Source organism: Mus caroli, chromosome 11 (genome assembly GCF_900094665.2).
Source record: "Mus caroli chromosome 11, CAROLI_EIJ_v1.1, whole genome shotgun sequence".
Taxonomy (NCBI): domain Eukaryota; kingdom Metazoa; phylum Chordata; class Mammalia; order Rodentia; family Muridae; genus Mus; species Mus caroli.
Window position 1 is genome coordinate 65,773,973 of NC_034580.1, and position 16,920 is coordinate 65,790,892.

Consider the following 16,920-nt stretch of genomic DNA (forward strand, 5'->3'; position numbering starts at 1 on the left):
CAGCCAGTATAGCTTCAGGTCCAAAGCCTTTCCCTTCTGTTTCCCTGCATCTCTCCAGCACCCCCTTCGCTGGTCAGAACACTATCAGCTTGTCCTCTGGACTGTGCTGCTCATCCTGCTGTTCACGTCTCTCTACTTGGACAGCAGCTTTCACAAAACCTGCAAGCTCCTCTCTGGGACACGAGTCCTAGTGGTCATTCAGGACAGTACCTGCAAGTCACCCCATGATGTCAAGAGCTCAGTAATCACAACCCTGGCCCAATCTGTTTCTGGCCAATCCAAAAGCTCCCCACTGCAGACATGTTGCTCAATCTGCAAACACTTACTGATATGAACCAGGCACTGAGAGGGCCCAAAATAAATTGCGATCATGGCTTGTCTGCATGAAACATGGAACACAGAGTTAAATACTCACAAAATAGATGGTGTTTTCAGAATTCTTATTCCACCAGGCTGATTGGGAAATATATCTTCCAAGAAAAAATATATGTGCCCAACTGCAATACCTATAATCAACCAGAAATAAAGGATAAAAGTAAGAGTCAAATTTCAAGTTTAAGTTCCCTATCATCATATTATTTAGGATAATTATTTAAAAAAATATCAATGAGTTAATAGCTTTCAGATATAATTATTAAACAATCATGTAATAGCTATCTCTCTATAAAGACTAAACAGAATAAACAAGAAAGACAGTGACAGGATACATGATCAGGTAAAACAGTAGAGGAAGTAGTGATAAGACACTTACCCAAAAGGTCCACTATAATTGAGTTCCCCAGCAACAGGGAAAACCCCATGAGCACCCAGGGCAGAAAGGGGGCCTGGAAGTTTAGAAGACCAAAGAAGTTCATGCGGACATACGGGTTCCTTCGGCTCCACACGTAGACCAGCATTATTGTAAAGGCCTGGCCTAAAAAAACTAAGCTCACAAACAAACCAAAGAGCTAGCAAAGGGCATTAAGGGAAATATCAGCAGGAAAGCTTGGTAGGCAAGGCTACAGCAAAGAGCTAAGGCTGCCCTTTAGCTAAGATCTGAGTTACAAAAGCTGAGTAGTGACATTTTTAAACTAAAAAAAGCCTGAAATTAATTACCCAAGGCATCTAGGCAGAAACTGGCTCGGGCTGAATTATCTGGATTATAGCTACTACAAACTAAAATTCTGCTCTAAAAAAAAAGAATTCACCTATTTTATGTATATGAGTGCATTGTCTTTATGCACACCAGAAGAGGACATCAGATCACAGATGGTTTTAAGCCACCATGCGGTTGCTGGGAATTGAACTCAGGACTTCTGGAAGAGCAGACAGTGCTCTTAACCGCTGAGCCATTTCTCCAGCCCTAGAATTCTGTTTTGTGATGCTCTTGCCTTTTGGGGAAACATTAATTCCTTTGACAGTTCGTACAGTGAGGCTCCTTCACCACCACCACCTTCACAGGTGCTGAAGCATGCAGGCTGGAAGAAAGCCTTCTTGGCACTCGGCACTACACCTAAGTGACACACAGAACGAATTCTCTTCTTTTTAAAAACATTTGTATCTGTCTTGACAGTGACTTAATACACGTCTTCTTACCAACCTAGTTTAAAAACGAAGTCAACTGTGAACTTACTGAGATGCTTCAAGATAACCCACCTGGGTTGAAACTTCTTGCCCAGTGGAGCTTCCTGTCCAACCTCTGGGCTGTCAAGGGGGCTGTGAAATAAACGGTAGCTCCCGAGGCTACAATCTGGAGGTCTATGTTTGTGTTTGTTCAAAATATCTAGTGAATCCTGGGAGACAGATGAAAAGCTTGAAGAACAGATGACAGTCTGTTCTTCAATATTTTCCTGTATGCTATTTGTTGAAGGATACAGTCATTAAAAATCCACCAAAAAGGAACATAAATACAAAGTCTGCTGTCCGACCTCGGAAAGAGCCTTCTTCTAGCATTCGGCAATAACGATATCTTAAGTTTCAAGTTAAGGAATTACACATATAAAGACGATAAAATGCAATGAAGCACTGAACATACTTGGGCTTTATACGATTTGTAAGCAGTCAAGCTGCTTTTCTGGAGGCTGTCTGCAGAGTAGTCTGCTTCCTTCTTTTTTCCCATCAAGCATTTTAGGCAATGCCAGAACTAGCACTGTATTTTCCAAAGCCTGTCTCACTGGGATGCTAACTCACTCAAGCACTGCATGAACACCGTTCCAGTCACCCTCACATCTCTTCCGATTCGTGGTGCTGTCTTTCCCACGCTCAGATACATGTTAATTTGCACCATACTTGGTTTGCTAATTGGGAAGAACTCCCTGCAAAGAAGCCTTGTGTGAAAACTACCTTTCCAGGCCAGGCAGGCTAAGCATCTCCATTTCCTAGTTAATAAAAACTGTAATGGGAAGCCTCTCATTAGAAACTTATCAGAACGATATTCTTTGCAGGAAACACAAGAAACCATTTTAGGACCTAAGTTCCACCATCCCTAACGGCTCTCTGCCTCCCACAGCCGAGCAGGAGCACCAGGTCCAGGAGGAATGACTAGCTCAGCACACCCAACTGCCATTTCACTCTTCAACTACCACGGCTCTTCCTATCTTTAACCAAACCTAAACGTGTCAAGCCAGCAGATATTCTGACACTGTCCTTTTAGCCTTGCAATCAAAATCCCTACTGTCAGAAACCCATTCTGAAACCTGGGGAAAGTCTGTTGAGTTACCAATCTTTCAGGCTGCTTTACTACTGTGCCAGCTGGTGCTGATGTTATTTTACAAATATGCCTATAATAAATCACAACTTGAGGACACTAATATCTTTTCACAGCTGGAACCTCTTGTAAAAACAAGGAGTTACAAACAGTTTCAAAACATTATGATCTGATTACAAACTACAGGCCCAGGAGCCATAACTAAAATGTTATAAAAATAAACAAGAGTAATAGTTTCAACTTATAGTATATACTAAGTCTTATATGTATAATATGTCTATATTATATACATACTATATAACCTAAAGTTTTGATGTTAACTCTATTTAATAAAGGATACAGAAAAATCATGTTAAACAAAAAATTGAATCCAACTGGACCAAAAAATAAGAAATTGGTGATTAGCCTCCAGATCTGCAGGGGGAGTTGGGTGGAGGGAATCAAGAGAAAGATACATTAAGTAAAACACATGACCAGGAAACATTTCTATACAAAGATAAAAACAACATCCTTTGACTCTGACGCTCCAAAGTCCTAGGTGGGGCACATTCAAATGGGACACCCAATCTGATTCTGGATTTGATTTGTTCTGTGCTGCGTGCGCGCGCGCGCGCGCGTGTGTGTGTGTGTGTGTGTGTGTGTGTGTGTGTGTGTGCGTGCGCGCGCGCGCGCACATGCACAAGCAAGATACTAATTTGATTGTAAAGTTTATATGGACAATAGGACAAAAAGACCTCAAAATCATGACTATCTTCTATTAAACAACACAAAACTCCACACTATGCCACTGAGTAAAAGGTAGGTTAGTGTGCAGAACAGAGTGCTAAATGAGGAGTTTATAGGTACTAAAAATTTCAGGGATTCAGTATCTAAAACTGCCAAGAAATGTTTTCATATTAGCCACAACATACTGGTAGAAAGATTCTAGGATAAACAGCCAGGTTCTGGTTTCAAGTCAACTTCCTTCCAAGACAGAATTACTGCTCTAAAAGACAAGGAAAGATGCAGGGGCAGCCTTACCCACTCAACATACAACTACCCACAAAGCTTTACACAATTTACTATCATCTGTGAGATGAGCAAGCAAGGTGGGGTGACTATCCTCACTTCACATAGAAGGAATTTTAAAACTTATGGCTTGCCCAAGGACATGCAGGTAGGTGAAGACTCCTAGTTCCAAACTTAATGCAAGAATTTAACCTTAGCTAGGGATGGTTGCTCATGTCTATAATCCTTGCACTAAGGAGTCCAGGCAGGAAGAACACAGGAGACCATTAAGCTCAAGAGTTGCCAGGCTACATAAGAGACTGTTTTTTTTTTTTTTAAAAAGCACATTGATGCACGAAGAGGCTGAGGCAGGAGGACACCATGAGGGTCATGCCAGTCACAGCTACAAGATAAATGATCTAGAAAAATAGACAAAAACAAGACAAAGAACCTGACCCTAGGCAGTTAAGCCAAACAAAGCAGAAGGAAGCAGTCCTAGCAAAGGCCACAAGCATCCTGACGTGACAACGTCAGGATATCAGAGGACTGACTGCTTCATACACCCTGAAAACCTTCATCACTGGTAATTTATTTGTGATAATTCATACTGACAGATCTAGTTACTCAAGACAAACTCAGGGCATGTCTGTGGGGGAGTTTCTAGACTCAGTCACTCAAGGTGGAAAGGACAACACCCATGAGCACCATTCCATGGGCTGGGGTCCTAGGACAACTAAACAGAAGGAAGTGAATTGAACACTTCTACTTAGAGCTTGGCGGCTGCAATGGGACCAACTGCCTGCAGCTCTGGATGCCACAATTTCCCAACCACAGTGGACTTTACCAACAAACTGTTAAGCCAAAATAAACCCTTTCTTTCTTAAGTTTGCTTTGTCAGGTATTCAGTCACAGCAGTGTGAAAAGGAGCCAGCATTCTATTCACATGCAAACAATCCAAAGTTTATAGCATTCTCATGCTAGTTAGGACACTGACGGGTGAGAGAGGCTCTAACAGATAAAAGTATCTGAGGTTACACAAAAGCTGAATCTTGAAAGGCAAGCTAGAGTTCAACAGGTACAAGGGGAGTGTAACACTTCTGGGACAGGGGAAAGCATCAACAAAGCAGAATTACAGCCAGAATTACAGAGCTTCCCCTACTGGATCTTGCCTCCACTTCATCTAAAGTGTAAATGACCATCCTGGCACGAAAACACACTTCTCTTTAGCATTTTAATTACTGGAAAAAGACTGCTTCAAACTATAATCTGGAAAGTCAACATTCTGTTTTAGATAATGGTATAAGACTTTTGTTAGTATAATCTGACTTCTAGAAGATACATCAATGTTAAAGTTGTACCAGAACTGAGTTTATAAGATGGCCCAAGAGGACTAACAACAGTGGTAGGTAGGTGTGTCTGGGTAGAAAAAGGACAAAATAAGGCTGGCTATCCTGTGAAACTCCCTGGGCAGCTAGCTCATCAGTCTATTCTCAGAGCACATTATTATGTTGCTGTTGTTTGTTCCTGTTGTTTGTGTGTTGAGACAATTCCTTGATAAGTAGTTCAAGGTGGGCTCAGGTTCCTGACTGCTGGGACTATGGCTACATTAGTTCTTAACTAGTTGTAGTCAAATATAAAATCTCAACACATCAAAGACACACTAAAAATTATGTTCTTAAGACAGTCTCTCTCTCTCTAGCTCAAGCTTATCCAGCACCTGGCATCCTCCTGCTTGCTCTGTCTGCACCTGGCTCCCCCCACCACCCTGTCATGCTATATGACAAGGAGTTCGCAAATACCTAGCTCTTAACCGAGTCTGGAGTCCAACCAGGCTGTGGAATGCCCTCTTTACATCTCAACAAGACTTGTAATCAGAGCTTCCCCTACTGGGTTATTTTTTTTTGAGACTGTATTTCACAGGACTTACTACTTACTAAACGATATGAAAAAAAAAAAAAGATAGTGAAAACATTAATCACAGTTGCTTTATAGACCACTTACTTGAAAATGTTTAAAAATTAATTCAGGATTGAAGTATAACTGAAAAGGTGTGATCAATTCCAACTGCTGAAATGGAAAAAGAGCTTCTTGAAGCAGGTCAACCGCAAAACAAAATTTCATCATGAACCACGGTGGATGAGTAAATCTAATCATTTCTGTCCCTTGGAATACATTTCTGTCTTGCTTGTGACAGCTGGTAAGAGATTCTTTAGAATTTGCACAACCGTTTTGTATCAACACACAATGTCAGTTTTATGTTGCAATATTTGAGGATGCTATAAGGCAGGCGGGTGAGCATATTTTAGAGACAAGCCAACAGCATCTTTTACAAATCTGTGCGTCACGTGGTCTGGTCACCCCCTCAAACAGCTAGGTAAGACAACTGGGAATAAGGGGTTTAAGTAAGACCCTGCTACCATTAGGACTAGGTACAGGCGGCCAGACACATATCCACAGGCCGTCTTTTGAACGATGTTTCCAGATAGCTCGAGATTTCTATACTCAATATAATAAATAGTCTGTGAACCTAGCGGACCTCACTCCCACTAGTCACCTGGACATAGCTAGACCTCTCAGACACATTTTTGGGTGGGCGGCTCCCGCACTTCTGATTCACTACAGGTCTGGATTTCATTTGTCTGAAACTGACCTGGCCCTTCACGAAGGAGCACACCCTTCTCAGGTCACTGGCTTGGCACCCTTGGGAATACCATCCCAAACCCTAGAGTCAGCTCCGGATGTCTCCACCCACCCCTGGGACCAGACCCACTGGGCTTCTCCGCGGCCCAAACCCGTTTTCTGAAGACGCAGTCATAGCTAGCCTGGAAAAAGAGGATGTGGCGCCACAGCTGCTCACCACGGCCGCGGTGGTGAGGACGCAGGCGGTAGTATAGGCGCGGCTGACCGGCGGGATCTGCAGGTACTCCAGCCGGAGGCTCTGGTACGCCATCTTTCCCACCGCGCCTGCCCCCCTTCCCCTTCCGCCAGTATGCCAGGCGGCGGGGCGGACTCAAAGCTGGCCTTCAGCCTACCCACTCCTGTCCAATCAGCGCTGCGTACTCGGATAGCCACCAATCGCTGGCGCCTTGGGGCCGCTCATCCACCAATCAAGAGTTGCGCCTCTGCGTCGGCCCATCCTTACTTCTCCGCCTACCAACGCAGAGAGAAGGTACCAGTTCCTTCCGCCAATCCCTGCCGGCCACAGCTAGCTTTCCCTCCTTGTCGCCTTCCTTTTACCAATCGCAGTGCCTCCTTTTGACCCACGGCTAGCCAATCAGGAGTGCGATCCAGCCCGCCTTGGCGTTCGTTCGCAGAGGCAGGTCTCAGTCGATTCCGAGGAGCCGGTGTCACCGCCTTCTTCCAGCAGCTGAGTGTAGTTTGAAGGAAGTGGCGGGAAGCCGGTGTGGGGCGGAATCCAGCACTCCCGGGGTCGCTTCGGTAGGGGCTGTGTGCTCTCCGCAGAGCAGCGGAAAGGGCGGGACCGGAGGAGTGGCGTCGGGGCGGCGGAGCGTTCTGTATTGAATCCCTCCGGCCTGGCCGGCCTGGGTACGGAGACCTAGAGTTCCCGGCATGCATCGCGGCCGCGGGGTAGTACGGGAGCTGGAGCTGAAGGAAGCGCTTCCCGTTCTGCGGTTTCTGGGCCTTGTCTGTGGCGGTCGTAGGCTCAGAAGTCCATTACATTCGTCGAGACGGTATGGGGACCTCCCATGTTTATCTTCAGCCGCAGGAACTCTAATCTAGCAGAGAAGAGACGGTAGATGAAGGGAAAGCGGAGGCGGTTCTTCAGGGATGTGTATTCGAACTGGCTCTGGGATCTACACCCACTGCGTGCCTACTTGAAGGAAAGAAAATAGAATTAGATTGGGCTGGAGCAAAGACTATCCTGACCGTGGCAGACGTGTTCAGTAAGTTATAAAGAAGCATTAAAAATTGTGGGACAAAAAAGGATGCGACCGTCAAGACTGGTAGGAACCAAGTAAAAAGTTGGAGAGAATGGCATTTAGAAGGAGGACTAGAAGGCTGAACGTAGTTGAACCGTCCGGTGGCTCCTAGCCACTCTGAAGGCTGAAGCCAGAGGATTTGTTCCATCCTTAAGTTCTAGGCCACTGTGGACAACGTAGAGTGGGAGCAAACACTGGGGAGTGGTCTTAGCAACTTGTTGGTAAAACTGCATCTTTATAGCTACTGCCTCATCATAGCATTGGCAGTGTCCAACAGAGAAAAGGCAACACTGGAACTTTTCTCAGACCTGGAAGTTTGGATGTAGGAATTTGGTTATGTAATCATGGCGCATCAATCCAGGAATGGTGAAAACTTTGAGGCAAAGTTAGAGTGCAAACTTAAGAGAATTATAGGGTGCAAGTGGTCAGTTGATTGACCCATCATCTGGGTAATTTGTAACAGATGACTAATCTACTCGGATAATGAAAATACAGTCTTTTAGGAAAGTCATCTCAATAGAAACAACATATGTGAAGGTAGTTTCAGTGTCCAAACAGTATGCGAAGCCAGATGGTCTTAGTTTTCAAAATACAGTGTGGGGCTGGGAATCTCGTACTAGAGTGCGTACTGGTATGTACAAAGGCCCTGGGCATACTCTTAGCTCTATAGGGAAGAAAAACAAGTTTATGACTGCCAAATTCACAAAAGTTAGAGTATTGGTAGATACAAGAAGTTCTGGTCTACTCCAAGTGAGTGTAAAAGAGCTTAGAGATTCTGAGAATGTTTTGGCAATGTATAGTGACATTATACATGCAAATAAAGTAACAAGTCCCCCAGAAGTTAGTATAGAAAGAGCTCCATCATCCATCTGTTATGATTAGAAGATCAATTAATACCTCCAAGGCTCCTAGCAGTTAAGTGAAAATGAAGACCTGTTTTGAGACCCTAGTTTGAAATATGAAGGATGTTTTTCTTCCTGTACTAGTTCTACATATGCAAAACCAATTTTCTAACCCATCAGTTAGGAGCAAAAAAATAATATCCTGTAAACTCAAACTTCTAACGTTGATTATACAAGAACAGATGCGGCTAAGGTTGCGTCCTTTGGTGGGATAACTAAATAACCACATCGCCCTTAGATGACTTTGTCATTGTATTAGAGTAGAGAGGAATGAATTAGTCTCATAACCAAGTTGAGTGAAGACACGGACACAGAATACACATGTTCCACTTAAATTTCGTAGTCTTGAGTAGCTGTTCTCTTATAACACAGTGTCTAAAAGGTGGTTCTTGTGTGTAGGTGGTCACGGCTCAACAGTAAAAAGCCCAGACTGCTTCTCCAGAGGACCTGAGTTTGCATTCCAGTGCATGTTCAGTACAACCCTGGCTCCAGCCTGTCTTGACACCCACTTTCTGGCCTCCAGGGGCACATACATGCATGTGGCATGTGCATATGGAGGCATATACACATAAACAATAAAATCAAATCTTTTAAAAATTATTGTATAGCTGGGTGTGGTGGTGCACGCCTCTAATCCCAGCACTCGAGAGGCAGAGGCAGGCAGATTTCTGAGTTCGAGGCCAGCCTGGTCTACAAAGTGAGTTCCAGGACAGCCAGGGCTATACAGAGAAACCCTGTCTNNAAAAACCAAAAATAAAAAAAAACAAAAAATTATTGTATAAAACTGAAAGGACTTGAATATTTTCAGATGACCTAGTGACTGAATAGTAGTAAACAAAATAGTAGTAAACAAAAGACAAAATTAAACAGATGAGGTCTGATAAAGGAACTGCCAAATAAGAATTTAAGAAGTTTATTCCAATTATAATGCTTTAAGAAGAGTCAGACTCTTCTGACTTTAAGGTCATATCATCATATGGCGTGTTTCTGACTTTGTCCCCAGCAAAGTCTCTTAAATGTATCCCTGATTTATAGATCTGTGCGATGTTCGGCATTAAAGGATCATGGTCCACAAGAGGATGAAGTAATGTAGAAATAGTTAAGAGTAGGAGACCACTCATTACCATTATTGTTACTATTTGAGAGCTCCTGCAATTGTAGCCCTAGGTGGTTTGAAGGTAGGAGAGTGGATTGTCAAAGAATATTGTGCCTTGATATGAACTGCCATTAATTTTATCCTTGTGGCTTGCCAGTGAAACATATCCTTAGCTAAGCCTGCAGAATCTTATATTGGAGTATCAAGGACGAAATCATAAAGAAATCATGAATCTATTTCAGTGTCATAGTCTGGTTTTTATCTGGTTCCCCGCTATTTATTTATTTATTTATTTATTTATTATGTATTTTTTCCTCTTTTTCTATCTTTGCACGTATGTAAATATATTCACCATGTGTGTGCCTGATTTCCTTGGTGACCAGAGAAGAGATTGGATTCCCTGGGACTGGAAGTATAGATAGTTGTGAGCCACCGTGTGGGTGCTGGGAACTGAACCTGGGCCTTATACAAGAACAGCTGGAGTTCTTAACTACTGAGCCATTTTTCCATCTCCACTAATGTTGTTTGTTGTTGTTTACTAATTTTATTTTTATTTTTTGAAATGTATGTGTATGAGTGTTTTGTTTATATATATGTATATGTACTACATGTGTGCCTGGTCTCCTAAAGAGATTACAACAGGACATTAGATCCCCATGGATGGATGGATTCTAGAAACCAAATTTGGGCCCTCTGCAAGAGCAGCAAGTAGACTTCATGCTGAGCTGTGCTTTAGCTTGCTCCTCATTACCTTGATGTGTGCTCACAAGTCTGACCAGGTTTCTTGATTACGAGGAATGGGTTTCCTTACATGGATGGTTGACTTTGCGCCACCCTTTCTCTTCTCCTTTTTGGAACAGCATCTTCTTATTTAATTGGCCAAAGGTTGGCTAGGGCATAGATGTGGGCCATGGGCTGAGAGGGAGGAGAGATGAGTGGCTGAATCCCTTAGAAGAAACATTTTTTTTAACATTTCTGGTAGTAAGATGCTTGAACCAGGGTCAGGGATTTGTGTAGCTGGTGGATAGGATTTTACCTAACATGTATGATGCCCAGATCCAGATTCCAGCATAAAAAAAAGGTATTAGAACTCAATGAGGTGTTTGTCACAAAGAGCATGGGCACTCTATTTGGGATTTGTGTATATGATAGAACTGCTATACTACTGTGGTCAGAGTCAGTCAAGTAAATGAGCGCAATAATATGGAATGACAAGGACATAAAAATGTAACATGTGTATATTAGACTGTTTGCAGGGGCTGGAGAGGTGGCTCTGTAGTTTGTTTTTTTTTTGCTTTTCGAGACAGGGTTTCTCTGTGTAGCCCTGGCTGTCCTGGAGCTCACTTTGTAGACCAGGCTGGCCTCGAACTCAGAAATCCGCCTGCCTCTGCCTCCCGAGTGCTGGGATTAAAGGCGTGCGCCACCACGCCCGGCTGGCTCTGTAGTTTTAAGGGCTCTTGCTGCCTTTGCAGAGGACCGGAGTGGGATTCCTAGCACTCACATCTGGCAGCTCACATCTGTTTGTAACTCCAGTTCCAGCGGACCTAACACCTTCTGTTTTTTGTGGACATCTTCGTGTACGTGTCCATACACAGATGGATGTATGCACATACACATAAAAAGTGAGTTCTAGGTCAGTCATACCTACTTGACTAAAAACAACACCACAAAATTTAAGACTATAGTTCTAGCATCCTGCTCCTTGGGAGGCTCAGGTAGAAAAATTGAAAATTTGAGGCTAGCTTAAGCAACATAGTGATGCTCTGTGTCAACAAAACAAAATCTTAGTAGGAACATAATCTGTGAGGAGTGTTCAGGAAGTAAAAGTCTTTCCAGTCCAGAGATGATCTATGAACACTACAGAAACAAATTTATTTATGTAGCCATATAGTTACTACCTCTGTTTTAAAACCAATACATATATAAATTTTCAAGGGTGATTGTATTCTGACTTCTCATAAGTTGTCCACACCACTAGCTATACTTTTTTTCCCCCCAGTTACTTCTTTGAAAAATTCATCTGGTAGTTGAAGTAGCAGCTTATAAATTACATTAAGTGCCCTTACCTGGGAATGCCAAGGATATGCTCCCATGGCCATAGGAAATGGATGACATGGTTGTAGATGCTTACACTGGAAAGGAATGCCACTCAGGGCCTTGAAACAAGTGAGGGTATAGGCTTGGTCATTTCATTGAATTATTATCAGATGGCTAGGGTAGAAGATAGCGGAACTGAGGACATTTATAATGAGGTAATTAAAATGGTAGATCATGGGGCCCAAAAGGAATAGGGGAGGAAGTTAAGTGGAAGAACTGGGAGCAAGAAAGCAAAAGTTGGGGGAAGGGATAGAAGAAGATTGAGGGAGAGGCAATGTGAATGACAATTAGACTAGCACGGGAACTGTTGAGGATGTAGCTAAGTCAATAGAGTGCTTATCTGGACCCTGGGTTCTAAACCCAGTACCACATAAAAAGTTGGGCTTGTTATACTCCTAGGATCCCAGCATTCTGGTGTTAGAAGCAGAAGGATCAAAAGTTCAAGACCATCCTAAGCTACATTCCAAGTTTGAGGCCAGCTTCAGCTACATGAGACCCTGTCACAAATGAAAGAGTTTGAGGCCAACCCATAGGCGGCGACACAGCAAGAAATTGTCTCCAGAGGTTGGTGTATGGGGTGGGGGTGGGATAGGGTGGGGAGGGAAGAGCTACATGTAGATCATTGAAGCTCAGAAGACCAGGTCTCTAGGGCATTGAGGCTGTCTAAACTTGAAGTTGCCCAAGATAACAGAATTGAGGTTGGGCTTTTGCCTAAGTTTTGAGTAATAATAATTGAAGGAGATGAATAATAAAGAGGATATGGCTTTCCTATATTTGACTCAGATTCTGTCTGTCTGTGGATAGTTAAGGCTGGAAGAGACTTAAGGTATCAAAGGAACACTCCTTAGATTTTATTTGCTTTCTTTGTTTATTTGCTTATCAGTAATGAGGTTTGTTAATTTCTGCTGGTGGAAATGTCCAAATGAACATTTTTTTCTTTTTTTACTTGCAGATTTTCACAGCTGAGAGTGCAAAATAAAGCAGGATGTCTGTGGATCCGATGGCCTATGAGGCCCAGTTCTTTGGCTTCACACCACAGACTTGCCTGCTGAGGATCTACGTGGCATTTCAAGACCACCTGTTTGAAGTGATGCAGGCTGTTGAACAGGTTATCCTAAAGAAACTGGAGGACATTCCAAACTGTGAGATCACCCCTGTCCAGACTCGGAAATGCACAGAGAAGTTTCTTTGCTTCATGAAAGGACGCTTCGATAACCTTTTCGGCAAAATGGAGCAGCTGATTTTGCAGTCGATTTTGTGTATTCCCCCAAACATTCTGCTTCCTGAAGACAAGTGTCAGGAGACGAATCCTTTCAGTGAAGAAAAACTCCAGCTTCTCCAACAGGAAATCAAAGAGTTACAGGAGAAATACAAGGTTGAATTATGCACTGAGCAGGCCCTTCTTGCAGAATTAGAGGAACAGAAAACTGTTAAGGCCAAACTCAGAGAGACCTTGACTTTCTTTGATGAGCTTGAAAATATCGGCAGATATCAAGGAACTAGTAACTTTAGGGAGAGTTTGGCATCCCTGGTCCAGAGCTGCAGAAAACTTCAGAGCATTAGAGACAATGTAGAAAAAGAAAGCAGGAGACTGGAAACACAGTGATTTCTCAGTAATGAAAAGAGAGCATGGAAATAGATAGCTTTTCTTTGTTTATTTACTCTTACGTTTAGGTCTTTTGGGGCCACGTTCCCCTCCTGTCCTAGGTTATACAAAGCAAATCAGCAGATCTTCTAAATCGCAGGCTGCAGTTGAGACCTCTGAAGTAGAGCTTATGTCCATTTGCTTTTCTCCCTCTGAAACTTGGGCTGATCGCCCTCACATCTGGTAAAGCCTCCAGTTCTTTTGGGATTGCACTCATTTTGCTGTTAGGTATGTTTAGTATGATTTCAGGAGGGAATAGAATCCTCATGGAACTGGATGTTTCTGCTCATTTTTGCTGTATAAACCAGGTCTGTGTATTCATTGAGTATAACCATGAGGTACATCAGGGACTAATAGAGCCAGGCTGAGGACATAGCTCAGTGGTAGAGTATGCTCAACATACTTAGGATTTAACACACCACACTGGAGAGAAGCAGAAAGAGGAGTGGGAAGGAGGAGAAGGAAATCAAAGGGCAGCAGAGCACAGCAGAGGGGGTTAGGGTATGGGATGATGTATAGTGCAATATATTAAAGGGGCATGTCCCATTGATAATGTAACATTCAAGTCAAGCTTAGAAGGTGTTAGCCTCTCACCTATGAGATCATTCTAGGCAAAGAAAATAGCAGAAACCCCATAAGGTAGAACATATTATGGAATTCACACAGCTGGAACAGATAATGGCCAATTTAGGAAACGGGACACACCTGTCACATTCCAGTCTACTATTTGTAAGTCTGATGAGATGGGTCGGCAGGTAAAATACTTGTAATGCATGCCTGGTGACCTGAGTAGGATCCCCAAAACCTACTTAAAGATGGAAAGAATTAACTCCACAAAGTTGTCTTCTGACTTCTAAAGGTACACTGTGGCATGTACACTCTCATCCCCCACATTGTGTGTACACACACACAGTCTCTCTTAAGAGACAAGCAAAACCTCTGTGTATGTGTGAGTATGTGCTATTAAAAACTAACTCCAAGCTGGGTTTCATGCCGTTGACCCCAGTACTCAGGAGGCAGAGGCAGGTGGACCTCTTGTGAGTTTAGCCTGGTTTACATAAAGAGTTCAGGGCAGCCAGGACTAAAGAGACCCCATCTCACAAAACAAAAAACCCAAATGTGATTGATGGCACTTGTTAGATTGGTAAAGCAGACTATTCAGGACCCTTAAGTTAGATCCTGGGACCATTGCAGAAGGATTTTGCATTGAGAGATTAGATTCTGAATATAAGAAGTAAAAAGATGCTGGGAATGTGCAACTAAGGGACAGAATGGGACTTGTTGGGACAAAGCAGGTATCATCGGATGGAAAATTACTAAAAGGGTCGGTATAAGGGGTTTGAATGTATCCCATAAAATTCATATGTTAAAACTCTTAGTGGTACACTGTTGAAGTTTATACTTTGATTAATGTCAGTACTGTGGGAACAGGAGTGTTCCTTAGGGAATAAATTCCCAATAAAGGATGGACTCAGGTCCTTCTGCTCTGGCATGATCTCACCCTGTAACACCTCTATTTTGGGAAGAGACAGCAGGAAGGCATGCAACTTTGGACTCTATATCTGTAATAAATAATCTCTATACCTGTAATAAATAAATACTTCAGTATTTACGTATTACCTTATTGCTTAATATATAGGAAGAGATTTAATTCAACACTAGCTTTTGTGGGGGAATGCTTAAAGAATGATGCCTTAGCCAAGGATACTTCTACTTTGGTCATGAGCCCTTTGTGAACTCAACCCTTTTGACTGACTGAAGACAATGTGAGAGGATTAAACACTCGACAAGTCATCTCTGGGGCAAATGGAACTGTGTCACCAGAAGAAACACTGGTAAGTCAAGCAGATCAATGAACCCCAGCAGTCACTGAGTACGGTAGGCATTTGAATCTGCCCCCGACCTGGTACTGTGCATGACCACGACACCCCACTAAGAGGACTGTAACAACTGGTTGTGTAGCATAGACACCCGGAGTTCTCTAATGACAACTAATGAGGTTGTCTAAATGGGCCCCGGAGAGCTTAGCCAATAAGCTTCCCTTCCTGGCCATTCCTTCCTGCAAAAGGTATTTAATCTCTGGTCCATCCCGAGTAAGTCATGCATCCTTTTTCACCATGAATAATAGTTTGGAAAAGCAAGGACTGTTTCCTTCCTAAAGACCACTGTGAGGGAAGCCTTCCTCATACCGAGCAGTGCCTAAATTTCCTGCAGAAGGTCCCACCCTCACTCCTGGCACCCTGAGCTAAGGCCCTGGGCTCATTTCAGGCCCACCTCCTCCTTGTGATTCCCAGCATCGTCTGGGTGCCTAGGAGTTTGAGAACCACAGCTTCTGTTCCAGCCCCTGCCATTTTGTAATCAGAGAAACATGGGCTGGGGCCTGTCTCTCCTAAAGGGCACAACAGGAAGGTTCTGGTATCCCAAGAGGGAGAATGGAATGTAGCCGAGTGCCCCCGTGTTTCACACTGGTGTAGTTCTGACACCCCAGCAGTGAAGGGAGATGCAGTCATCCATCATGGCCCAGCCAGTACAGCACTTTTATTAGTAACAGCTTGCTCAGGGAACTTGCTAGTTGATTGGGATAAGGAAGTAGCAAAAAGACATCTCTGCTTTGGTACAGAAGAACTGTTTTATTTCCAGAACAGATCCTTTGCAAGAGCAAGAACCTGGCGGTGGTAAGCAGTTAGCAGCCCTGGAGTTCAAGAGACGGTGGAAAGAAGCCAATCCCCTCTGGCTTTTGTTGTTGTTTGGTTGGTTTTTGTTTTGTTGAGGCAAGGTTTCATGTGATCAGATTGGCCTCTACCTCCACAATGCTGGGTTTACTACACCTGGTTTACTGTGGCTTTTTACTTAGATGAAAATTCTCACATTTATTTCCAATTTAGCACATTGGAAAACTAATGTAGTTGAATGAGGATCACTAAAAGATACATTTGTATTCTAATTTCCGGGACTTAAGTGTTGCCTTAAAAGAGCGTCTTTGTAAATATAGTTAAGTATGAAGAGATCATTTTGAATTACCTTGGTGGGCCCTAATCCAGTGATGATTAATATACCTGCAAATGAAAGGTTTGAGATGAAAGAAAGACATGTTGTCTTGTGACCTAGACAGTTTGGAGTGATGCAGCCACAAGCTGGAAGGGGCAGGGCACAGATTTTTAGAGCACCCAGTAGTGGCCCTGTGGACACATTGTAGATCTCTGGCTTTCCACAGCTGTGACTACATTTTTGGTGTTCTGGGTCCCTGAGGTTTTTGTTTTTTAATAGCAGCTGTGGACCTAATGAGATCAGAGTAAGATAACTGATAAGGGTGTAGGATGCCTGTTAGGAAAGTAAAATCTGAGAGCTCTTGTCCCAGATAGCAAAGTTCTATTATCTCTTTCAAGCATAATGTTTCATAATCGGAAATGGCTTCATGTGTGATGACTTCTGCCCATCACTGACAACTTAGAACAGGACACTTGCCCCAAACAATTGGCACTGGGTCAATTTTGATCTGCTGGAAGTAGATAACTGATATTTTACCTGCCCACAACATCCATAACACTTCAGTTTTTATTTGAGAA

At 43.2% G+C, this 16,920-nt stretch overlaps 2 protein-coding genes across 7 annotated transcripts in view; one reads left to right on the forward strand and one right to left on the reverse strand.

Moving 5' to 3' along the window:
* Derl2 (derlin 2) overlaps positions 1 to 6,685 on the reverse strand; it is an 11,794-nt gene extending 5,109 nt beyond the window's left edge. Inside the window, exons 1-6 of one of the 3 annotated variants that reach the window (XM_029483579.1) lie at positions 6,531 to 6,685; positions 5,675 to 5,737; positions 3,027 to 3,100; positions 1,855 to 1,948; positions 752 to 947; positions 416 to 506 (exon numbers count right to left, since the gene is read on the reverse strand). In XM_029483579.1, the coding sequence (XP_029339439.1) occupies positions 416 to 506; positions 752 to 947; positions 1,855 to 1,948; positions 3,027 to 3,100; positions 5,675 to 5,737; positions 6,531 to 6,623 (611 nt within the window). In that variant the 5' untranslated portion in view covers positions 6,624 to 6,685. Of the gene's footprint in view, positions 1 to 415; positions 507 to 751; positions 948 to 1,854; positions 1,949 to 3,026; positions 3,101 to 5,674; positions 5,741 to 6,530 lie in introns of those variants that run through there. The other 2 variants (XM_021175741.1, XM_029483580.1) reach the window with 2 other exon arrangements.
* Positions 6,686 to 6,862: 177 nt separating this feature from the next.
* On the forward strand, positions 6,863 to 14,952 carry Mis12 (MIS12 kinetochore complex component). Of its 4 annotated transcripts, none has more exons than XM_021175742.2 (3): positions 6,864 to 7,578; positions 12,109 to 12,273; positions 12,662 to 14,952. In XM_021175742.2, exon 3 carries the CDS (start codon positions 12,695 to 12,697, stop codon positions 13,313 to 13,315), a length of 621 nt encoding a protein of 206 aa, XP_021031401.1. In that variant the 5' UTR covers positions 6,864 to 7,578; positions 12,109 to 12,273; positions 12,662 to 12,694; the 3' UTR covers positions 13,316 to 14,952. The 4 variants fall into 4 exon arrangements, with proteins under 4 accessions (XP_021031402.1, XP_021031403.1, XP_021031401.1 ...); XM_029483581.1 differs by having other exon boundaries at positions 6,864 to 7,365; positions 12,662 to 14,849; XM_021175743.2 differs by lacking the exon at positions 12,109 to 12,273 and having other exon boundaries at positions 6,863 to 7,578; positions 12,662 to 14,849.
* The last annotated feature ends 1,968 nt before the right edge of the window (positions 14,953 to 16,920 follow it).

Coding starts and splice junctions, on each gene's coding strand:
- Mis12 (XM_021175743.2), top strand. CDS start 12,695: ATGTCTGTGGATCCGATGGCCTATGAGGCCCAGTTCTTTGGCTTCACA.